The sequence below is a fragment of the Conger conger genome, chromosome 12 (assembly GCF_963514075.1).
Source record: "Conger conger chromosome 12, fConCon1.1, whole genome shotgun sequence".
Taxonomy (NCBI): domain Eukaryota; kingdom Metazoa; phylum Chordata; class Actinopteri; order Anguilliformes; family Congridae; genus Conger; species Conger conger.
Window position 1 is genome coordinate 45,248,106 of NC_083771.1, and position 26,173 is coordinate 45,274,278.

General features: G+C 41.1%; 1 protein-coding gene across 2 annotated transcripts; it reads right to left on the reverse strand.

Moving 5' to 3' along the window:
• On the reverse strand, positions 1 to 26,173 carry LOC133105563 (uncharacterized). Of its 2 annotated transcripts, XR_009703867.1 has the most exons (17): positions 25,820 to 26,173; positions 24,065 to 24,160; positions 23,426 to 23,512; positions 22,009 to 22,083; positions 17,591 to 17,704; positions 16,186 to 16,245; positions 14,300 to 14,401; positions 12,575 to 12,646; positions 12,233 to 12,337; positions 11,433 to 11,531; positions 11,002 to 11,091; positions 5,678 to 5,776; positions 5,480 to 5,498; positions 5,060 to 5,135; positions 4,027 to 4,098; positions 3,255 to 3,404; positions 1 to 20 (listed from the first exon to the last, which is right to left on the reverse strand). XR_009703867.1 is itself a non-coding variant. In XM_061215740.1 (16 exons), the coding sequence occupies exons 1-16, from the start codon at positions 25,881 to 25,883 to the stop codon at positions 3,396 to 3,398; spliced, it is 1,239 nt and encodes a 412-aa protein (XP_061071724.1). In that variant the 5' UTR covers positions 25,884 to 26,173; the 3' UTR covers positions 2,970 to 3,395. The 2 variants fall into 2 exon arrangements, 1 of the variants encoding a protein (XP_061071724.1); XM_061215740.1 differs by lacking the exon at positions 1 to 20 and having other exon boundaries at positions 2,970 to 3,404.

Genomic DNA, 26,173 nt, shown 5'->3' on the forward strand with positions numbered 1-26,173 from the left:
AGGACCTCGCACTGACAAACCTGAGACCAGAACAGATCACTTTGAAAATACGTCAGAATACGCGCAAAAACCTACAAAACATTTGGTGTCAAGTTTTACTTAAGAAACAAGTATTTCATGAATAACACCATTCCCCACAATAATAGACACCATTTCAATATCTCATCTACGATTTCGCTCTCCTATAGTTTACGATTTGTCTCGCTAGGCATACTCTACTCAAGAAACACAAGCAACAGTGCAGATTTGGGACATAGGCAAGCTCAAGCTTCTAGCGGAGGTCCCACACTGCCACAAGGTGGCAGCCTCGGCTAATCTGGTCTAAATGAGTAACACGGGCATGGATTTTAATAAATGGTGATTAAATGTTTATATGCCCGCACCAGTTCAGCCAAATGCCACTCAAATGTTTCTGTAGTCAGTTCTCAAAGCAGTTCACAAAGGAAATGATTGTTTTTTCATTTGTAGTTCGTTGAACAGTATTTACATTAGGCGCCTCTAACGGAAAGTTTGGCATTGTGCTCTGCTTGCATCCCGATAGAAAATTTGGCCGACGTATTTTTCTCCTCGGGAACGTGAGAAACACCCCTTCCTTTGCTAATTGTGTCGTTGCATGTGTTACTTGCATAGCGTATGTAACTGGCCTTAGTATACACCACTGCAGCGTTTGTATGTAAAATAGTAAATTTTTCTACCAATCTACTGTATCTTAGATCGGTGTCGGATCTTCCAATGGACATGCAATGGACTTTTAAGGCTTCTTTTTTGAAACGCAAGTTTTAGAAATTCCAGCTGCAAAGGCTTTAAACAGGAAACACAAAGGCTTTTTTTTTTTACTCCTTGGTGCTGTTTAACTGCAGCTAAAGTATCAAAAGCCACTTTATTCTCTCCTTTACTCAGTACAAAAATGTATTTTTGTATATTTGTACCAAAAGCAGTTTATTAACATAACACATTTTTTGGGTGAAAAACAAGAAATGTCTATCCTCAAGAATAGGGCGGTTTTGTCCACAAATAAACAGGAGGTTTACCTCAGAATTCAAAGTCACACAAAATAGCTATTACATTTTTGAGGTTAGTGCCCCTTGTTTTAGAGAAATTAACAGTGTTCAACCCGTGACAACTTAACCCACTCTGCCCTGCACCTGAACAGGGGCGTGTCTAGAACATTTTGAATGGGGGGGCCAGGCTGGGGCACAGACCCAGAGGAGGGGGGCCAGCCATCAAGGCTTACCATATATATTATTTGCTGCGTACAATGGCCTATCATATTCCGGTTCTGGGAGGGGGGGGCACCAAGGGTGGCCAATCAGATTCCAGGGGGGGCCAGTGCCACAGCACCAAATTAATTAAAAATATTGGGTGGTTAAGGTAAATGACTGGGACATGCAAGGTCGGTGGTTCTAATCCCGGTGTAGCCACAATAAGATCCTAACCCCGCACTGCGTCTCCTCCCCTCACACTCCGTCTCCACCCCACCGCACTGCGTCTCCTCCCCCCACACTGCGTCTCCCCCTCACACTGCGCCCCCCCCCGCACTGCGTCTCCTCCCCTCACACTCCATCTCCACCCCACCGCACTGCGTCTCCTCCCCCCGCACTGCGTCTCCTCCCCACCGCACTGCGTCTCCTCCCCCCGCACTGCGTCTCCTCCCCCCACACTGTGTCTCCCCCCCGCACTGCGTCTCCTCCCCTCACACTCCGTCTCCACCCCACCGCACTGCGTCTCCTCCCCCCGCACTGCGTCTCCTCCCCCCACACTGCGTCTCCCCCCCGCACTGCGTCTCCTCCCCTCACACTCCATCTCCACCCCCCGCACTGCGTCTCCTCCCCCCACACTGCGTCTCCCCCCCCGCACTGCGTCTCTCCCCCCCCTACTGCGTCTCCACCAGGACCCGTCTCCTCCCCCGCACTGCGTCTCCCCCCCCCCACACTGCGTCTCCTCCCCCGCACTGCGTCTCTCCCCCCCCTACTGCGTCTCCACCAGGACCCGTCTCCTCCCCGGCACTGCGTCTCGTCCCCCCACACTGCGTCTCCTCCCCCCCGACACTGCATCTCCCCCCCCTACTGCGTCTCCACCAGGACCCGTCTCCTCCCCCACACTGCATCTCCCCCCCCTACTGCGTCTCCACCAGGACCCGTCTCCTCCCCTCACACTGCGTCTCCCCCCCTCACTGCGTCTCCCCCCCCTACTGCGTCTCCACCAGGACCCGTCTCCTCCCCCGCACTGCGTCTCCAACCCCCCCCACACTGCGTCTCCCCCCCGCACTGCGTCTCCTCCCCCCACACTGTGTCTCCCCCCCGCACTGCGTCTCCTCCCCTCACACTGCGTCTCCCCCCCTCACTGCGTCTCCCCCCCCTACTGCGTCTCCACCAGGACCCGTCTCCTCCCCCGCACTGCGTCTCCAACCCCCCCCACACTGCGTCTCCTCCCCACACTGCATCTCCTCCCCCCCGACACTGCGTCTCTCCCCCCCCCTACTGCGTCTCCACCAGGACCCGTCTCCTCCCCCGCACTGCGTCTCCACTCCCCCCACTGCGTCCCCCCCCCGCACTGCGTCTCCTCCCCCCACACTGCGTCTCCTCCCCCCACACTGCGTCTCCTCCCCCCCGACACTGCGTCTCTCCCCCCCCCTACTGCGTCTCCACCAGGACCTGTCTCCTCCCCCGCACTGCGTCTCCACTCCCCCCACTGCGTCCCCCCCCCGCACTGCGTCTCCTCCCCCCACACTGCGTCTCCTCCCCCCGCACTGCGTCTCCTCCCCCCACACTGCGTTTCCTCCCAAACCTGTCTTCACCGCCGCAAGTGTAGCAAATCATGTCCCCAATGTTCCGAAAACATACAATGTCTATGTCAATAACAACAGTAACATTATGCGAAGTGAATTTAATTAAAATGTTATAAGGTTGTTCTCATACAAAGCATTTTGCCATGAGCTCACCAGGTAGCACCCTCAGCACCGCTAGTTGCCACACTCATGAAAACAAACAGGTAACAAACGCATTCACACCGCAGTATCATAATGCACTGCGTCTCTTAAATAAAGAATAAAGAAAATAAAGTGCCATTGAATTCAACAAAAATGGCCAAAAATGTAACATTTTCACAGCATTAACTAAAGCTATGTTCATTAGCTAGGCTTTCACTGGAATATGAGAGAAATATTCTTGAGAAACAAACATCTTGATTTCAAAGAAAGCAGGAACATGTTTTCAGCATTGAGCAGTATTAGCAAAGGGAGAACTGATATTTACAGATGAATGATGTCATAATTCAGTGTACCAATTAGCAAAGAACAATACTGCAAAGTGCATTGTGGGTACTCATAATCTGGCCCTTAGACTGTGTCCTTGTGTCGACAACAAAGGATCCTTTACACGTCACTGAGACCATCTTCATATTCCCTGTAAAACCACAGAGATAAAAAAAACATTTCTAAAACAATAACACAGATGACAAGGTTATGTGATAAACAGGATGAAGCGTGTGAGTGTGGTGTGAACTCATCCCAGCCGTGGTGGGTTAGAGCTCAGTCTGATCAGTGCGCTGAACAGTTACAAATTCAGTGATAACGAACTCTAACTGGCTTATGAGACCACACAATAAAAATATCCTCAGAGTTCATATAACACTCAATGTTTCTGTGCACACATAATAACATATTCAACAATTACTTAATTTGTAATTAAAAGGAAACACCCCTTCACAGAAATCGTGCTGCGTGTATAATATACAGTGCACCACAATATTATTCCTACCCTTGAAGATGAACGAGCCTATACATTAAATATCATGAGCACTGAATGTACTGTCATGTAACTCCATTTGGTGCTATAAATATTCACACATTTTCGGTAATTTATACACAAGGATAACACTACTGAGTCTTCTACAGTGTGTACAGGGATGTTTGACCAAATTAAGCTTACCTACACTGCTGTATGGAACCATAACAACTGGCCTGGGTAACATATTTCCCAGTATGCTTTGCAAATTCAACTTCTTTGATGACTCACAGATAAATACCTTCTGTCTGTGTACTGTACTCTGCTCAGGTGGAGAGAGAGGGTCCATCTCTACTGGTTCTGCTTGTCGTGTCTACAAAGAGAAACAATTTTGAAATTATACCTGAAACTTCTGAACGAGAACAAGTTTGAAACCTAAATGTGAACTTAAAAGGATGAGTGCCAACCATATTAGGTATTTGGCATTTGTTTTTTTTAGACTTCTACTGCTGTAGCCTATCCACTTAGAGTTATGATGCATTGTATGCTCAGAGATGTTCTTCTGCATACCACTGTTGTAATGTGTGGTTATTTGCCGTACTGTCACCTTCCTGTCAGCTTTGACCAGTCTGGCCATTCTCCTCTGATGTCTCTCATTAACAAGACATTACTGTCTGCAGAACTGCTGCTCACTGGAATTTTTTTGTTTTTGTGCACCATCCTTTGCAAACTGTAGACACTAGTGTCTGTGGAAATCCCAGGAGATCAGCAGTTTCTGAGATACTTAAACCACCCTGTCTGCCACCAACAATCATTCCATGGTCAAAGTAATTTTTTCCTCATTCTGATGGTTGATGTGAACATTAACTGAAGCTCCAAACCAGATGATTGCATGCATTGCACTTCTGCCATACAATTGGCTGATTAGATAATCGCATGAATAAGTAGGTGTAATAAAGTAAACATTTTCCAAATAAAGTGCTCAGTGTATAATCAGCCAATCATGTGGCAGCAGTGCAATGCATACACTCATGCAGCTATGGGTCAGGAGCTTCAGTTAATGTTCACATGAACCATCAGAATGGGGAAAAATGTGATCTCAGTGATTTTGACCGTGGCATGATTGTTGGGTGTTGGGATAAATAGTGCTGTGGTTTCAGTGTGCTTGTTGCTGTGATTCCTCTCTGTTAGAAGTCTGAAATTACACATTGTACCTTTAAATCCGTTAACTTCCTGGCTGATTTTGAGGTTTGTTTGGGATCTTGAGAGATCCAGTCATGGCCCAGATTGAGCTCGTTTTCCCCCCACCCCAGATCCCGCTCGGTCTCTGATACCTGATCATGCCGAGATGATGCTGGAGATTGGACTCGTCTTCGGCAGCTCTGGGCAATGAGCATCAATCTATGTATTCTAAGTAAAACTCAAATGACAATATTGCAACAAACAGTGAAAGCAAATTAAAGATTCAGACACAATTAAATCCCCTAATTTAGAAGGGTTTATACTATATCTTGATTTTATACTTAACATCTAAGTATATACTTAGTCAACTAAATTTGTTTCAAATTGTTATTTTTTTTCAAATTTTTAAAAATGTAGATTTTTCACTTGATCTATTCTGAAATATTGTAATTACCAAAAACAACATCAAAGAATATGCTCAAAATGATGTATACCAAATTAATGCACTCAATTGAGGCAAGTGAATTTATTACAAGTAGGTAAGTACAATAATTTATTACAAGTGTACTTACTTTTCTCTTTTCCGCTTATCTACGATCCAAAGTGACAAAAATGGTCAACATATAGCACAAAATGACAATATTGCATTAACACAAGCAAGATGTTCTCTTCAATTTGAAGCAATTTTCGTAATATTGAGTAATATCTGAGAAATATCGGAAATATATGAAGTGTACCAAATGTTAGCAATATTTCCAAAGGATACTTACAGTATGCACACATCTGTAAACCACCCCAAAAGGCCAAAAATAAAGATTCAAAAGGCAAGACGATCAACCAAAAATCTTCCACAGTTCGCTCCCCTTTCTCTGTGAAAACATACATGAGAAAAACCTTTCAGACAATCCCACAGTTCGGCCTTGTGATTTCCAGACTCAAGTACAACACATTTCTCAGAGACGGTCACATTTACAATTAGTGTTCAACACTTTCGTGTCAGGGAGTGAAGTTTAAATAAAATACGTTTTCCAAATCCAACGGTTTTAACGGCTATCACCTTCATTTAACATTTGCCACTCTCAATACCGAAAATGAGCGCATCAGTGAAAATGGTAAATGGTTGGCATTTATATAGCGCCTTTATCCTTTATAAGCGCTGTACAATTGATGCTTCTCATTCACCCATTCATACACACACTCACACCGACAGCCTGCCATGCAAGGCGCCAACCAGCTCATCAGGAGCATTTAGGGGTTAGGTGTCTTGCTCAGGGACACTTCAACACAGCCTGGGCAGGGGATCGAACCGGCAACCCTCCGACTGCCAGACGACTGCTCTTACTGCCTCAGCCATGTCGCCCCCCTGATGCACACCTCCCCAGAAATGTAACTACGTGTGGTAGCCTCTGCGTAGATTCGACGCAGAAGTATAAATCAGGCTTAAATCTAAAGATGAAGGTCATCTGCCTTAAAAAAACCATAATGTTACAGACAGACAATTTAAAATTGTCAAAATACAAAACCACAGCTTGTTTATCCCAAGATAGTCTCTCCTGTTGTACTGTGTTGTAGTTGTCTACTTTACACGTATATAGTTTGACATGCCATACATACTGACTTGGCCTATTTACCATATGTACTAGACCTGATGTTCATGGCTGTATACAAATGAGCATTTATGTGAATTGTACCTTATGCCACCTGTTTTGTGGTGGTTCTACTGAGCTTCAGTATGCACTCGCAATGGTAAAAAAAAAATCAGTTAAACATTTACCATCCCATTCGGTCAACGGTTAACCATGTAACCAAAGGCATGCTGTTCGATAGAGCGTAATTTTTAAAAAATGCATAAAATTATAATTCTTCATACTTTCATCCTGCTTCCCTATGGCTTCTATCTGACCGACTTGACTGGCATGGAATGTGTAATCTACTGCTGTTGAGCACTTTGTTACAGACAGGGTTGTGCACTCAAGATTCCGTGATCCCGTAAATATCCAATATTTGCGCCATTTAACATGATAACACCATGTTGTGATGGCGACACAATAAAGCTGGTCTATTTTCGGCAGGGGAGCCGAAGGAATAAGGTTCCATTTGCATAATGGGATTACATTACATTACATTAATGACGTTTGGCAGACACTCTTATCCAGAGCGACATACAGGAGCAATGCAGGGTTAAGGGCCTTGCTCAAGGGCTCTGATTGTGGCTACAAATGCTTGCGGGCCCCAGTCATGTACCTTAACCACTACGCTACAGACCGCCCTTTCATATGGATAGGCGATTGGTCATTTTGGTAGGATCCTATAGGTGACTGATGATTTTACTTTTATTTTAAGCAATACAGGTTTCTACAGAGCCATTCCATGCCAGCACCACAGCACCTCTCAGATCTTCTTCTTTTTTCGTAGATAATGATGAGATATAGAATTCCTGAACATTTGAGCTTCATACTCTGGTTTTGCCAGTAGAGCCATTTAAAATCTGACGGGTGCCTCGACCAAAAAACGTGGCATGGCACGACATGATGTTTAGAGGTCCCTAACTTTGTAAGGAAAAGGGATCTAGGGGTAGTTATGGGTGTAGAATTCATATCGAGCATCAGAAAACATTTACCTACTTTCTAATATTTTGCCCCAAACATGCATTTTTTTCCATTGGGGATCAATTTTGGAGGGTGGTATCTCCAAAAGTAAAGATATTTTGCGAGTAATTTTATAGATTTTTTTATTTTATTTTATTATAAACATGTTACAAATAACATGTACAACAAGTGTCTGATTCCATTTCATATTTTAGGAGTGTTAAAGGCATCTTAAGATGAATGAGGTTAGGATAGTTGGAAGTGCTGTGTAAACAATCTATTGAGTACCAAAGCTAAATCTGTGCCAAAAATGGGCAAACTGATTTTTCCATGGGCCATATCTCAGCCAATGTTATTAGTAACTGGACTTTTCCTTACTAAGCTTTGGTCCTCTAAACGTCACATTTCGTGCCGTGACACTTTTCATGGCAACACCCAAACGTTAAATGCTTCTATCGGCAAAATTTATGGAATTTTATATCTCATCATTATGTAGGCACCACGTAACTACATTTCCCACGTGACACCACAGGACACTTGCAACACAACACCGGCGTGACATCTAGGTATCGTTAAGCCAATACCGTAAGGGCGGAAGCCTTTCACACTATAATAGCTAGGAGAATCCATGTTCAGTCCCTCTCTCTCTCTTTTGCCATTCTTTCACCCCATTGCTGCTCTCTAACCTTCCTGCCAGTTCGGACAACGGCAGAGGTTCTCTCTCTTTCCCTCCTGCCCACTCGGACAGAGGCCGAGATATGTGTAGCTTATTTATGTGAATCGGTTCGCCGTTATCGTGTACGTAACCTGCACAGTAATCACACACATGTTTTACTCCTAACCACAGCTAACTCTCCAAACTCCAATAATAACCATTAAACGCACACTATACAAACACACTGTGTATCCTCCCCTCTCTTTGTCCAGAGACAAAACGAATTCTGGTACAATTACGCGCACACCCTCACCGACACGCGCACACCCACCTACATTCCTTGGTTAGCATTTCCTATAGCATCCCTTGTTAGCATTCATTAGATTAGATTAGTCCTTGTGTACTCTCTCGGTAGCTTTGTTTAATAAATTATCGTTTTTTAAACCCGGTGTCTGTTTTGGTGTTGCATGACATGAGAGCCGTGTCAAATCAGTCTTCCGAAGAACTCCAACCTTCAGGTTATCTGTATATTCAATCAGTGATATTGGTTATTTACTAAATTTAAAATACTAAATTTGTGATTAGATTAGCTATTTCAGATAATAGTAATTTTATGACAGATTACTAATTGCAGTTTACACTGTTTCCCATACATAATCAGCGCCAACGTGAGGACTGAAAAGGAAACATTTCAAATAGTCCTCCCCACTCATTCGTAGAACGTAAAAAGCCTATAATTATCTACCAACACACAAAGAAAAAAGTCTGAGCGATGCTGTGGTCCAACCTTTATACTCTATACAATTTGGCTTATATTTTTACGTAATGGTAAATTTTGCCAATGCATTTGATTTTATATTGCGCATGGCAATCGTTGTGGTGACACGATTAATGTGGTCCATTTCAGGCAGGTAAATTTGACTTTCAATATCTTTGATTTGGATAATGATTCTACTGGTCTAAGGCGGTTTCTTTTATGGCAACAATTCGACTTGATTTTAGAAATAGTTAAAACTTCACGGTTCTGGAAGATTTAGGTAAGGTAGCTCTGGCGAACATTAGATAGAACAAAACACTTTAAAAAACCCTTGGATAGTGATTACAGTTCTCGACAATAAAAAATAAAAAATCGATGGATTTAATAAAATTATGAACAGTGGTTACACTCAATTTTTCAACTTAGTAACGTTGCATGCAACATGTGTCCAAAGATGTATTGCTTTATTTATTTTTATGTAGATATCGGATAGTGGAATGATACATTCAGTTTGCCGGTAGTTTGAATTTGTGTGTCAATGGCAAGTTCTCCCAAAGAACTCCTGGTGGTTCAGAATGTCTACCATTGTGCTCCTGGGAAGACTCAAATCATTAGAAATGGTTTTATACCCTTGCCCTGATCTATGCCTCGACACAATATTATTGCAGAGGTCGAGAGTTCCTATGTCTTCTTGGCTTGGTTTTGTCCTGACATGCAGTCTGAATGTGTGTGCAGTGTACATAGGTGTGTGCCTTCCTAACCTATGTCAAATCAATTCAATTTGCCACAGGTGGACTGCCAGACGACTGCTCTTACTGCCTGAGCCAGTAACGCCCCTTATTGAGTTATTGAGTGTAGATTGATGGGCAAACATTTGGCAATTGTTATCCATTTAAAACTATACCTACAACTCAATAAAGTGTGCAAAAAGGGAATGCAAACTTTGAATACTTTCTGAAGCCACTGTATCCACACGCTTCTCACATCACGGGTGGCCTGTAGTGTAGTGGTTAACCCCTTCCCCGGCGCAGAGGAGTATATACGTTTTTACCGAATGTTTTTACTCGTCAGTCACGGACGAGTAAACTCGTCGAAAACATAACCTTCAAAAACCAGCTACAGACGAGTTTCTGTCGATTCTGGGCGTTGTTGAGCCTTTCTAAGCATGAAACGAGTCTACTCGTCGACTCATTCGTCTGGCAGAGGTGTTAGCTATCGCTCAGGTATTTCAAGGTGCGCCTGTTTCGTAGTTTTCCTACAGTAGTCAATGCTCTCAGCAGCATTTATTTTGATTCGCGCCATTCATTCGTTGTTTATTATTTCTTTCAACAAATTACACCCCGAATGTTTAGTTCAGGGGAAGATGGTGAATATGAACCTTCGCTTAGAAGCTTGGATACGTCTGATGACAGATAATACCATTCATAAATTTTCTGACTGAATATTTGCAAATAAAGGTAATTTGTGCTATAAAATAATTCCATTCATAATAATAATAATTTCATTCATAAGTAATTTCATTCATTTAGATTTGCGAATCATTTTAATTTCTGCTATATTTTTCCTAGTATATGTAATAAAAAACTAAAAAATTGTTTTTTCATTCCCCTTTACTTTTGGTAATAAAATACGGTTTTTGGGAAGATGAGTTAACATGTTTTTGCCGAAAAGGGTATATTCAAAATAAAGTTTCAACCACAGAAATGGGAAAAAAATGAAATACAAGTTATTTTTCATAATCAGCATAAAAAATACTATATTAAATATAATTTAAAAAATGTGTCTGAAAATGACAGTTTTTTTCCAAAATAATTGGCTGGGAAGGGGTTAAGGTAAATGACTGGGACAAGCAAAGTTGGTGGTTTTAATCCCAGTGTAGCCACAATAAGATCCGCACAGCCGTTGGGCCCTTGAGCAAGGCCCTTAACCCTGCATTGCTCCAGGGGAGGACTGTCTCCTGCTTAGTCTAATCAACTGTACGTTGCTCTGGATAAGAGTGTCTGCCAAATGCCAATCATGTAAAATCACTGCACACAAGGGGACAATCACCACAGATGTTTTCATTGAGCTGCAAAATGTTTTTACTGTACTCACCCGCTTTTAGAAACACTTCTGTTGGTAGAGCAACTGAATTAATGACACTTAAGGTAGAACCAAACACGTACACTAGGATATGAGCTACATCTGAAAAGCAAGGAGGGCAGTTTGAGTATGCAAGTTAAATAAAAATATCATGCTTGATTTTCTGATTAAATCGGTTTCGTAAGTACGTTTATTTACTTGAATAAAAATAATTAATTATGTACACTGATGTGTTAAATGTAGTTGTCATTTTTAATTATGTCGCTCTATCCTGGTTTTTACTAGTCATACAGTTACTCCTGATACAGAAAAATAATGATAAAAACAATGACAAATAATTCAAATTGGTTGTTTATGTGGATAAAATAGGAATAAAAGCCAGTCCATAGTCTATGAAGCTCCACAATCAATGATAAAAAGGCATTTATGAAATGATACTGTACCCCATTCAACATCATCATAATCATCAGTGTTGTGCTGAAAGTCCGCTGTGGCAGTCAGGACGTAGAGGAATGCATAGAAACACATCCATACAGGGAGTTCTGCAGTAACACACATATCAGCTCATTAAAGTTGTGAACAAAGCATTTTATTTTTACACTTTTTCTGCCCTATTTTTCATTATTTAGACAGGGAGAAAGCAGAGGATTTATCAGGAAGGAAGGTCGATAGGTAGGCAGGTGGTTGAGTAGGTAGCTAGGTAGGTTGATTGTTGTATTTATATAGCACTCAAAGCACTTTACAGTGATAAAGGGGAACTGGTCTCAACCCCCACCAGTGTGCAGCTCCAACCGGGTGATGCAATGGCAGCCATTTTGTGCCAGAATGCTCTCCACACAACAGCTGAGGTGGAGAGGGAGAGGGCACATTTTTGGCCAATTAAATCAGGGGTGATTAGGTGGCAGGTTGAATAAAAACCAGGGTTTGGAATTTAACCGGGACAAAGGGGAACCGCCTACTATTTGCAAAGTGTGTCATGGGATCTCTCATGACCCCAGTGAGTCAGGACCTCGGTTTAACGTCTTATCTGAAAGACGGCGTCTCCTACAGCACAGTGTCCTCGTCACTGCACTGGGGCATGGGGGTTTGAAGACCAGGCCTACAGTCTGCTTATGTTGAATAATAATGTAATAATGGGGGTGAGAAGTCTCTTTATGAAAACGTGCAATACATCAGGGCAAACTAAGCTTAATCAACAGGAGCAAAAATAATTAAATATATCAACACAAATTAAATTCCATACCTTTATTGTTTTCCAAAATGATACCCAGAACTGCAAAGCTCAATGCAATATCAAGAATGAACCAAAGCAGAAGGAAGACCTTCTGACGCGAATCTGAAAGAAAACCTAAGAAATGCCGCAATCAGCATGAAATCAGCAATTCATGACAAGATGAATCCTAAGAGCTGTGAAGAAAAACCCTAAAACAGCAGTCAGTGACATCACCAGCAGCCTCCATAGTGCAGGGGTGGAAAAACACGTATAAGCCAGCATACACAAACGGCACTGCAAATTGTATGGATTCAACGTCCTCATTACAAATAAAAAGCCCTTCATCAGTAGAATGTAGCAAGTTATACTTACATCCACATCTCTTCAGCAAGAATGATATTAATTCTAAGGCAGGACGCAGTGCCAATTTCACTGTAACCAACACTGAAAAACAGAAAGGAACACAATAAAGATGTGTTATTAACTGATGCTGGTGAATCACTTTGATTTAGGATATACACTCAGTAACACATAATTAGGTATTTTAGACTTATTTTTTTTACTTCTACTGCTGTAGACTATCCATTTAATGTTATGATGCATTGTGTGTTCAGAGATGCTCTTCTACCACTGTTGTAATGTGTGATTATTTGTGTTACTGTCTCCTTCCTGTCAGCTTTGACCAGTCTGGCCATTCTCCTCTCACATCTCTCATTAACAAGATGTTTCTGTCTGCAAAATTGCTGCTCACTGGATTTTTAAAAGTTTTTTGCACCATTCTTTGCAAAGTCTAGAGATCAGAGGAGATCCGAGGAGATCAGCAATTTCTGAGATACTCAAACCACCCTGTTTACAACCAACAATCATTCCATGGTTGAAATCACTTTGATCAAAACTTAGATTTCCCCGTTCTGATGGTTGATGTGAACATTAACTGAAGCTCCTGACCTGTATCTACATGATTGCACTGCTGCCACACAAATGGCTGATAGATAATCACATGAATAAGTAGGTGTAATAAAGTAAAAATGTTCCTAATAAAGTGCTTGGAGAGTGTACATATCTTGTTAAATATAGTAAAACACCTCTATTACTGAGAGATCATCAGTTATACTAAGAATATCTATCCAATTCCCATACACCAGGTTTATGGTTTATATTCTTAACGTTTATAATCTCAAACATGTTTGTGTTCATAGACCTTAACAACTTATAAGTGCAGTTAACACATTTTTGCTGTCTGTCATTTAATTAATAAAAATACATTGACAGATTTATGGATTAAGAATTAAAAACCATGTTATTAATTGCAAAAACATGTACTGTGATACCTTTCATATATCTGTGATGAAGAAAAACTAAAAAAGCTGTCCCTTTTTCATGTACAAATAGTGATCAAAATGTAAACAAATATAAGCCAATGAAATCAAGACTCTAGCAGTGTCTTCCATGGAAGTCAATGAACTTGTGCACACTCTTGTGACAGAGTTTTGGTATTCTTCGAGAATATGCCAGAAAAGCTCTGGAGACCGAGAAGGCCGTTACATATGGAGAAATTCAGTGCCATGTGTCATGATCTGTGTTTTCTATATCCGTGTTTCTGTCCAAGTCCCCAGTGTTTCACCTTTTGTTTCCCTCTGTGCTTTCTGTAGTCTGTTCATTCATGTCACTCATTCAAATCAACTGTGTCCCACTTCTTGATTATCATGCACACCTTACATCTCGTTTCCCTTCATTACCTGTCTATTTAAACCTGTCTGTTCTATTCGTTCTTTGCCAGATTGTAATGTGCTCGTGCATTCCCTCCAGCTGATTCTCTGTCTGATCTGCCTGTGCGTCAACCCGTTTTGTGTACCTCTACCACTGCCTTTTGGATTCTCCTTCTGTTCGTGTTTGACCCGCTGTGTTTGGACTTTGTTTGGATTCCCAGTTTGTGACTTTGGGTTTTGTTTTTGTTTATCTGCCTGTTTGGACTATCTACTTGTTATCAAACTTTTGCCTGTGACCGTGACTACGTTTTGGCTTTCCGTTTTTGCCGTGTCTGTTAGCCCTGTATGTAGCAGGTTTTTTTTGTTATGAATTATAAGGGCAACTTACCCAATGCAAGAAAAATTAGACTACGCATGAAGATCATCAAGCACATTAATTGGATAGTGATGCCGAATTGTAGAAACAGAACCACATGGAGAGGTTTTTTCCCTGTAAGCACAGAAAATAACGGTGTTTGACACTTCTGGTTACAAAAGCATGTGGACACATCTCAGTCTTGCCCTTCTGCTGCACAAATTAACGTCACTAGGTCAGATGTGCATTTGGTCATGCTGTATAGGGACAGGTGGAACAGTTATGTGCAGAAGCATAAACATGAGAAACAGATGGATATTAATGAGAAACACAGGATTCCACTCATACAATCCACCAAGACAACCAGATCTTTACCAATCGGTTTCTTAATTTAATCACCCAAAAAACTGAAAAAATAGATGATGCAAATTATTAAGCACTGTGCTACAGGACTGCATTGAGAACGTAAAAACTGAATGTGATTCTGATGTTTTCCAATTTAAAGGGACTATACTAACAAATTTCAAATAATGCATCATTTGCATTACCGTTCAATTGCCATACCATGCCTACCATAGTAATGCTTAACTTACCATGCCTACACTATAAACCTGTTATGTACGGTGCAGAGAACCCAGACGCAGACCACAGGATAATCCAAAAATCGAAGTTTTAATGTTCAGTGGCCAAAAGCCAAGAGATCCAGTACAAAGCCAAGAACGAAAAGCAAAAGAATAGTAAAAAAAAAAACAAGCAAGAGGTCAAAATCCAGGAAATCACAGGGCGAAGGTACAAAAGGGCAAAAACAAACTCGGAATCAAAAAATACAAAATAACACGTCGAAAAAACCAGAAGATCAGATGAGCAAACAAAACAAGAGGGCAAGGCAGGTACGGAAGTCAAGGCAAAGGGGTGTCTATCAAGAATCTCTATAACAAGGCTTACACACAATCGGCACTTATTAAGAACAACGTTCTGACAAAGAAGCATACTGAGAATGGGGTTTAAATACAAGAGGGAAGGTGACAATCTAGGCGGGGCAGAGAAAAAGGTGGGCTAAACAAATAGACAACAGGTGGGAAAACATAATAGGGTAATAACATAATAACGGGAGGGAGACGAAAACGCGGACTGGATGCACGAAACAAAACATGTAAAACATACGGCTCCGGATTAGGGAGTAGACATTTGCACAGTTTGAAGACGTCGTGATAGTTAGAGACAGGTGCGAACACTTCGCTGAAACTAAACGAGTAATCAGGGATAGCATAGGGAGGCGGAGTTACAGAACAGTGCAGAAATACTGAGAGATAGCGTTAGGGAGTTAGTTACGTGAATATTTCTAAACTACCCAATAAAAGTGATTGTTAGTTAGACAGACAGTACGTTAGTTAGTTAGTTAGTAGTTAGTAAGAATCGTGCTTTACAACATTTAACTACCAAGAAAAAGCAGGAAGTAAGAATCGCGAGTTTAGAAAAAATGTTGAAAAACCGAAACTACCGTAACCACCCGAATAGTGGGACACGCAGACAGGGGACTGACTAGACTGGGAAACATTCAGACGCAGACCCAACAGGGGAGGACAATGGAGAACTAATGGGAAACATAAACCAGGTAACTAAGAAAAATGAATAATAAACAAGACTAAACATGAAAACATACAGAACAAATACAGAAACATTACAAAACCTTCACCTTCCCTATCCTATTTACCCATGCCATATGTTAGGAATCCCTCCATCTGCTGGGAAATGTATAGATAAAATTAAGCCTATGAGGTGCTGGTCAAACCGTAATGCTCCCAATTAGATTTCATTGCAGAGAGATTCCTAACCTAAGGTGTGTGCTGTGGGCCTAATGGAAACACAGAAAATCAAAAGGGCACAGGACACATCCATCATTTCCACAGGTCACTCACCTCTGTTGGAAGACGCCCTCCTATTCCTGCAAGGGCCTGTTACGCACAGCACTGAGGACCCTACGCAGACCATGGGATAATCCAAGACAACACCAAAAACAGTAAGCAAAAGAATAGTCGGGAAAACAAGCAAAGGGTCAAAATCCAAGTAATCAAAGGGCTAAGGTACAAAAGGGCAAGGCAGGAAACGAAGTCACAAAACAAAACAAATAGTGAAAACCAAGAAAGCAGAAGGGCAAACAAAACCAAAGGGCAAGGCAAAACTTGAAAATCAAAACCAAATGAATTTATGAATCTCTTTCATGAAATAGGCATACAAAAACTGAGCACTATCAATGATCAACGTTCTGACAATGGATGAAGCGGAGACTGAGGTTCAAATACATGAGGGAAGGTGACAATCTAGGCGGGGCTGGGGAGAAGGTGGGCTGCTGAACAAATAGACAACAGGTGGGGAAACATAAAAGGGTAATAACACCATAACAGGGGAGACGAAAACGCGGACTGGATGCACTTTCACAAACATGTAAGACATACGGCTCCGGATTAAGGAGTAGACATTTACATAGAATGAAGACGTAGTGATAGTCAGAGACAGGTGTGGACACTTCGCTGAAACTAAGCGAGTAATCAGGGATAGCATAGGGAGGCGGAGTTATAGAACAGTGCAGAAACACTAAGAGATTGCGTTAGTGAATTAGTTACGTGAATAATTCTAAACTACCCAATAAAAGTGACTGTTAGACAGTAAGTGTATTAATCGGATTAGTATTGTACAATATCTAGATTAGTAGTAGTTAGTAAGAATAGTACTTTACAACATTTAACTACCGAGAGAAGCAGGAAGTAAGAACTGCGAGATTGGAAGGAATGTTGAAATCCCAAAAACTACCGTAACCACCCGAATAGTGGGACACACAGACAGGGGAGTGACTCGGCTGGTAAACATTCAGACGCAGACATAACAGGGGATCACAAATGAGAAACTGTAATGGAAAACAATAACCAAGGATGTATGAAAAATGAATAAATAACAAGAATAAACACTAATACAAATAGGACAGACACAGAAACATTACAGGGCCTGATCGTCCTGCCTAATGCAGTGGCATGCTTTCATGGGAAGTTCAAGTTAATTATGATTGAAAAAAAGAAACAAACATAAAAACCACGCAAAACAAAATCCTTGTGCACGGATGAGGGATCCCACATGCGGAAATCTTGCCTATTCGTAACACATAGCAAGTCAATTGTATATAATAAACATACTTATTTAAGGCAAGGTATGCACTATTTCATAATGCTGCAATATATCCCACTGGACATTTGCAATCAATCACTGATAGTAAGAACATTTGTAACACATTTTGCAATATTGTGAAATGAAAAATGTATATATTCTTACCAGAAGGGATTGCTGCTAATCCAAGTATTAATAGCAGCATTCCAAGCATCATTCCAATGTGTACTTTATATTCTGTTTCCACTGCAGGGTCTGTAAATACTGGCTGAAGAGCAACTGATTTGAAAAGAATTGAGATTAAATTAAATTAAATCGTGCACAGAACACTGACAGAACATTACAACAAAGGACAATGTAAACATGTCCAGAAATTCACTAAAAGTTTGATTGCCTTTCTTACACTGACCATAATGTCACTATTAAAATTAAAAAGTGTCAGTATTTATTAACGTTTCCACCCTCAAGTTTTCACTCAGGGCAATAAGATCCTTGTTACAGACATTTCCATAAAAAAAATAAAAAAACAATTATTGGCAATTATTACATATTATACAATTATTCAGTTGTTGCCAATCAAGCATTTTAATGGAAGTTAAAATGAATAAGTGAATCATTCTTTGGTGAAATGCCAAGACATGGAATATACTGTACATTCTACACATTTGAACATTAGGGTCATCACAGCCAGGAAGCTGTATAAATATACAGTCTCTTCAAACTCCAGAAACCTTCATATTTATCGTCAGAACAATATTTATAATCACTTCACCTCCTCTCCCATACATTATTGTCCAAAGGAACTATAGTGGTCTTTCAGCGTTTTTTTTTTTGCGTTCACATGGATCACGGTAGACGGCAAACCGGATGTTATTATAGTGGACGAGATCACCATGGTACAATTTGATTAGGATGGCAAAGAACTCCATCCATGGCTATTGTAGGAATGTAGTCCTTTGTGAAGTAAAACTTATAGTCCAAAATTCAGTTCAATAACAATTCATTAATACAGCAAAATAGTCTTGATTACAGTATGAAACATACCAAGTAAAAGCAAGGCAGGGCAGTTACAAAGAAGTGTTGTGTGGCTACAAGCTTTATACCCCACATGCAGGTTCCTCTCCCTGATTGGGTAACAGACATTGTTACCTCTGTATGTGATGTGGAAACTGTTCATTGTCACCAAAGCAAATCAGTAAACTCCCGTATGGTTGAAGTGTTAGGTGAGTATCTAGAACACTGAAGCAGGACATTTATTCTTCCATCCATTCATTCATTATCCTAACCCGCTTTTCCTGAACAGGGTCGCAGGGGGGCTGGAGCCTATCCCAGCATACATTGGGCGAAAGGCAGGAATACACCCTGGACAGGTCGCCAGTCCATCGCAGGGCACACACACCATTCACTCACACACTCATACCCATGGGCAATTTTAGACTCTCCAATCAGCCTAACCTGAATGTCTTTGGACTGTGGGAGGAAACCGGAGTACCCGGAGGACACCCACATGTGTGAGGGAGCAGGGGCGGAAGACCAAGAGTGACCAGGAAGGGATCACAAAGTTACCAACGATTAATTGGATAGCCACTAAAATAGGTGAGAAAAAGGGAACAAAACTCCCCGGCGATACGCCAACCGGAAATCTGACTAGAACTATAAGGGTCAGGGAAAACAAAACAAGATTTTTCCGGCAGTCTCGAACGGGCAAAACTCTGCCACTCGCCCCTCAAAACAGAGGGGGAACCAAGAAACAAAACAAGGGAAGGTTCTAAAGAGCTAACCAACCCGAAGGAAAACAAGAATAGGACCCTAAATTTATCTATTTCTAATTTCTAACTGAATTAAATTCTTGGAAGAACTCTCTCTCTCTCTCTACCTTGATACCTCAATACCGGCTCTGGGCATGTGTCAAATGAAACACCAAAGCTCAGAGCAGAGCCAGGAAGAGACTTAAATACAGTGGGAGCAATAATTATTTGATCCCTTGCTGATTTTGTAGGTTTGCCCACTTTCAAAGAATTTAACTGTGTAGAATTTTAATCATAGGTACAATTAGGGACAAAATATCACAAAATAATCCACAATAACAACATCATATACATTTTATAAATTTATTATCGTATTTTTGCATGAAATAAGTATTTGATCCCCTACCAATCAGCAATAATTCTGGCTCCCACAGACCAGTTAGTTTTCCATTAAGAAGCAGTCCTAATCTCAACTCATTACCCAAAACACCTGTGTCAACTCGTTACATCATTATGTAGCTGTATAAAAGACACCTGTCCACACAATCAATCAGATTCCAACATTTCCACCATGGCCAAGACAAAGGAGCTTGATGTCTAAGGAGATCAGGGAAAAAATTGTAGACCTGCACAAGGCTGGGATGGGCTACAAGAAAATAAGCAAGCAGCTTGGTGAGAAGTTAACAACTGTTGGAGCAATTATTAGAAAATGGAAGAAACACAAAGTCACCGCCAATCTCCCTCAGTCTGGGGCTCCACGCAAGATCTCGCCTCGTGGGATATCAATGATCATGAGAAAGGTCAGGGATCAGCCTAGTACTACACAGGAGGAGCTTGTTAATGACCTGAAGGCAGTTGGGACTACAGTCACGAAGAGAACCATCAGTAACACATTACCCTGTGAAGGATTAAAATCCTGCTGCGCGCACAAGGTTCCTCTGCTGAAGAAGGCACATGTACAGGCCCGTCTGAAGTTTGCCAAAGAACGCCTGGATGATCCAAAGGAGGCTTGGGAGAAGGTGATGTGGTCAGATGACATGTACCAGGACATTTTTTGTGACAACCTCCTTCCCTCACTGAGAGCACTGAAAATGGGTCGTGGATGGGTCTTCCAACATGACAATGACCCAAAACATACGGCCAAGGCAACAAAGTAGTTTCTCTAAAAGAAGCATATTAAGGTCCTGTAGTGGCCCAGCCAGTCTCCGGACCTAAATCCCATAGAAAAATCTGTGGAGGGAGATGAAGCTTTGGAGAGGATCTGCAAAGAGGAGTGGACCAAAATCCCTCCCAAGATCTGTGCAAACCTGGTGAAAACCTGGTGGAAAAACTACAACAAACGTCTGACCTCTGTGCTTGCCAACAAAGGTTTCTTCACCAAGTATTATGTCCTATTGTTCTATGGATCAAATACTTATTTCATGTGAAAATATGATATTAAATTTATAAAATTTATATGATGTTGTTATTGAGGATTATTTTGTGATATTCTGTCTCTCAATGTTAAAATGTACCTATGATTAAAATTCTACACAGTTCCATTCTTTGTAAGTGGGCAAACCTACAAAATCAGCAAGGGATCAAATAATTATTGCTCCCACTGTAGCTCTCCAACCAGCTGATGGCAATCGGCCATGATTACACCCACATTCCACATGTGGGAGACAATTTCCCCTGCTGAGCAAAGCCGGCAAGCCCTCTTGAGGTCGAGAGCAGTAAATACAGGAATTTCCAGAAGTCTACCGTGAAAACCATGACAACATGAACACAGGGAGAACATGCAAACTCCACACAGAGAGGCCACAGCCAACTGGGATTCGAACCCAGGACCTCCTTGCTGCGAGGTGGCAGTGCTACCCACTGCACCATCCATGCCACCTCAATCATTCGTCCCTACACTTCAAATCATTTAATTATTGCCATTATATTGAACAGAATTCCAAACAGCTGTGACACAACGCAATTAGACCACACAAAACGTACAAGTGGAAATGTAGAATTACGAGGCCTTTTTTTTCTCTATCCGTGTCAAATCTGCCTGTATTATAGGACACATCACCATAGGAATGTGCAGTACTGTCATTTGGCAGAATAGTTAAACTGAATCAAATCAATATTTTTACCCTTTGGTGTTAAAACTGCATCACTTCTCTGAGATAGCCAACGCTTTCCTGCAGTTCTTTAAGACAATCAGGGAGGTTGTTCCAAGCATGTTGTGGCCTGTCGTGTAGTGGTTAAGGTACATGACTGGGACCCGCAAGGCCGGTGGTTCTAATCCTGGTGTAGCCGCAATAAGATCCGCACAGCTGTTGGGCCCTTGAGCAAGGCCCTTAACCCTGCGTTGCCACAGTTCTTCTGAAGATTTTGGTTGGATCCTTGCTTCTGACAGCCTTGATCAAGTTTTTGTGTAAAAAGTAGTCAATTGCTTACAGTAATATGTTACATTTTAAAATTAAATACAAAATGTCTCTGTAAAATTTAATCTTTTGGAAAATGAATATTTGGAAGTCAAAAATGTGTTATTTTATACTAACACATACAACAACAAAAAAACATATATATAATAAAGTATTATATTTTACTTCTGCACAGTACTGTATATATTATCCCACAGCTGGAGAGGGCCCTAAAAAATTCCTAAAAAACTACACCCCTGCTACCATAATAATCTGGTCTACGTCAGCAAAGCCATACACAGCTGAAGGAATAATACATTATTCAAATGTTAAAAATCATCCCGACAACTTGTTTACATTTTAAACCACGTCATATAATAGCGAAAATGCAACCCATGTTGTAAAGGCACTAAAATAATTGTATGCAGTATGTACTTACCAGAATTTAACCCTGCTGTAATGACAAACATCTCCAATGGCACAGCCAATTTCGAGAGTCTAATGTGACATGGACCTGTAAAAAGAAACCAGTCATTTTAAAAGAGTAATATGGTGGTTTGAATGTGACACTTGCCAGTTGTCTTTAGGCAAAAATAACAAAATAAAATGCAAACTTTTTTATTTTAAAACATATTTTTCTAAGCCTAAATTTCCCACAATAAAAGTTTACCCAAACTGTCTTGGTAACAAGAACGGTCAATTAGCTATGATTGACAGACCGTGCTCCCACTTTCCACACATTATTGTTTGTTACCATAGCTACTTCCATGATACGCGCTTATCTTGTGAGACTGAATTTTCACAAGCTAGCTAACATAGTATATCAAGTATTAGTATGCGACATGGCTCAGGCAGTAAGAGCAGTTGTCTGGCAGTCAGCGGGTTGCCGGTTCGATCCCCCGCCTGGGCTGTGTCGAAGTGTCCCTGAGCAAGACACCTAACCCCCAAATGCTCCTGACCAGCTGGTTGGTGCCTTACATGGCAGCCAATTGCCGCTGGTGTGTGAGTGTGTGTATGAATGGGTGAATGAGAAGCATCAATTGTACAGCACTTTGGATAAAGGTGCTATATAAATGCCAACCATTTCCCAAGTATTGATAGCTAAGGTAAGAACGTTGACTTATCCAATGATCAGTTTTGCTAGATAGCTAGCCAAGTTAGGATAAAAGCACAACTATAATATCCTTATGAAAACAACTAGCTAGCTAGATAATGCTACATTAATATAACCAGAAATAGTCTAAGAGTCCTTAAAAGGCACTCTAATTTAAGTGAACCTAACGTTAGTCAAATATTTGCATTGTCTTGCCTGGAGGCCAGCGGTGCAAACTGTGGGTCAGGAGTTATAGGGGAGGGATAAGGAGAGGTTATCCTCGTGACGCACTACAAGGAGAACATTCTGGTTGACAATAGGACGATACATTTCAAAAGGCTTACTTCTCCAAAAAAAGGTTAGGTGATTGGTTCATCTCTGTACTTATTTCCTAATTGTAATCTTGCCTTCTGTTGCATCTTGTGGTACAGTCTCCATATTGCTGCTCACTAAGTCTTTTTCGAACGGTTGATTGAGATACCTTCACCCCTGCCCTGTGGAGATTGTGCTTGTGCAATGGCTCTGATCGATTTCCTCACTTTTCTAAGCTTCAAAATGGCTTGCTTTTCTCCCAAAGACAGCTCTCTGGTCTTCATGCTGGTGAGCTAACTAAACAGAATGCCTCACTATGAAGGACTTTTGATAAGCCTTAATTTTTAAAATAAGAAAATAATATTGTATATGGACATAAAATCTTGTGATATAGGAGGCATAATTGTGTAATTATGATAATAAACTACTGCGTTATAAAATAAAAACATACCAGGAGGCTTATATGGAGACATCTTAAATATCCTTAGGATCCTCATGAGATTTATTACAGAGCAAACATAAGCCTCTCGAAAGGAACCTGCAAAATAAATTGGACATCAGAACACAAGCAGTGCCAAGACTGCAGCTCTGTATTTTTTATTTATCAGTTTTATTCTTTTCACTTATTTTCTCCACAGTTTGGAATGGCTACTCCGCAGGACCCTGCAGAAAGTATGGTAACGGTCAAGTGATTAGTGGTTTCTTATTAATCTGTGCATTCACACTGATGCTGCAATTTCTGCAGCTGATGCAGGGGAGCATATACAAGTATACACTCTCCACTGAAGCATGTGATGTCACCCTCATTGCCCAGAGTTATGTAGGGTTGAGTTGGCCAAGATCCACATTCTCTCACTCTCAAGCAACCCCCACTGGTGGACTGGGTGCTCACGGTCTGCTTGCTAAAGCTTCTCGTAAAAAGAGTCTTCCTCTGGCTCATGTCTGTGCAGAGCTTAGCAGTGGGCCTGTGGTGTTAAAATAATCAGCCGGGTGTTTTGGGGAGGCTTGCATGTCTACACTCTCCATAGTCAAGGATCACAGCATGAACACTGTTAGAAATAGCTGCACAAAGCAAAGCAGGCAGACTTACCTTCAATTTTACCCCATAAGGCGAATGCGATGGATATCAGCATGCATGGAACTGAGACGTGGATGTAATATAGCAACAGAGCCCTGTTGCTTTCATCTAAGAAGTAAGAACAAGTCAGAATTAACAGACATTATTTGAGCTAAGGAACAATATTTTTATTAATCATGTGTTGGGTCAAAACAGTGCTAAGATAAGTATTTAGGGAATATATTATATATATATATATATATATATAAAAAATGTATTTTCTTTTATACATTTATTTCAGATCTTCCCCCTTTTCTCCCAATTTTGTTTGCAATTGTACCCTATCTATATTAATTAAGCATGTTGTCGAGGATACACCGCACACATACGATCACGTCCCCCAGCAGCAAGAACAGATCTAACGATCCGGAGAGCGACACGCCTTCTTCTCCAGGCCGCATCGTCTCCATGTGACTGTGACTCCGAGGCGATCGGGGCTGTTGTTGTATGCGGTGAGCCTCCCCCCGCTGAGTCCTCCCCCCTCCCTCGGAGCGGCGAGCCAATTATGCCGCTCCCCGTGACCCGGCCAAACTCATCCTTTTGACTTGACCGGTTCACTGCATCTTAGCCTGTTGCACCACCGCGGCTTAAAATGTATTTTATAACCAATATGCCCGGTTGTTTAGATTCTCAGAGGCTGGGTTACCTTCTCTTTGTTCTCAAGAACTGACAAGGTTGGTTTGATTAAAATTAGATCATATGTCAAAGTAGAGCTAATTGGCCCAAATGCAAAAACATAAAATGGATTTTACAGTCTGGAGGCAGTAGAAAAAGTGTGTGCAAGTTGAATACCCTATTTAAAAAAATTGCTTGTTTGTGTCAATGAACCATTCATATCTTTTAAATATCATCACAAATAAGTGCACTCACAGTTCCCTTGCCTCAAGCTCCCATAATTCATTGCAGGCACTATACACTCACTTAGCACTTTATTTGGAACATTTTTACTTTATTACACCTACTTATTCATGCGATTATCTAATCAGCCAATTGTGTGGCATCGGTGCAATCTTGTAGATACAGGTCAGGAGCTTCAGTTAATGTTCAAATCAACCATCAGAATGAGGAAAAAATTAGACTTTGATCATACGCATCATAACTCTACGTGGACAGCATAAGTCAAATAAAAAAAATAAGTCTAATAAATACCTGATAAAGCTATTCGATAAGACTACTACCACAATAATGGTAAATAACAATATGTGGATTTGACTAGGTGCAGAGTATTCTTCCATCAATTCCCAGTCCATTTGTGCATAGTTAAATATACTGTATATATGTATTGTGGTGGCCTAATCGAGGATCGGTACCCCACTAGGTGGGGGAAAAGGACTTCCGAGGCCAGGGGAAGTAGGTGGATTTAACGGCCCCACAACAGACAAAGACGGGTGAACACAGCTGTGTAAAGTCCGGCTCCGCTTTTTGGTTTTTACCGTTTCGGAGTTGCTAATTTTTTGGCTGCTTAATTCATTTCTATTTTTTTCTCTTTGATCTTTTTCCCTTTCTTTTTTTGAAAAAGGAATTTTTGTTCTGGACAATTGAGAAGTGCCCCGAAGGCACTAGTAGAAAAAAATAAAGAAATAATTTTTGTTCACCAATTTTGCTCTCTCTCTCTCAACCAGCAGGTCACCACAGTATATATTTCATGAAAAATACTGCAAAATACAGCAAGAGCTGCATTTTATCATACATTCAGTGTGAAATTATACAAAGTGAGTTCACACCTACCTTGATTTTGTATACATCGAAGAACAGGAATGCAGATAAAAACTGCAAAAACTGCAGCAGCCATAGATAAAACCAAGGTGCTTATATGCCAATTGGAAAAACCTGTGACAAAGAGTTCAATGAATCAGAGGCTGAACAGAAGAATGTCAGGTGGCATTGTTGGAAAAAGCATGATTTTGTCCTATAATATTTTGAATGTTCCAAACATTTTGTGGCCGCTACTTTTGCTTGTACTGTACTGTACTGTTTGACAGACATGTCCTAGAACTCTACTGATTATTTTTAAAATCCTAAGTCTCCCCTACCAACCCATGGTGAAACAATGATCTTTGAACAAATTTCAGACTGAGGTAT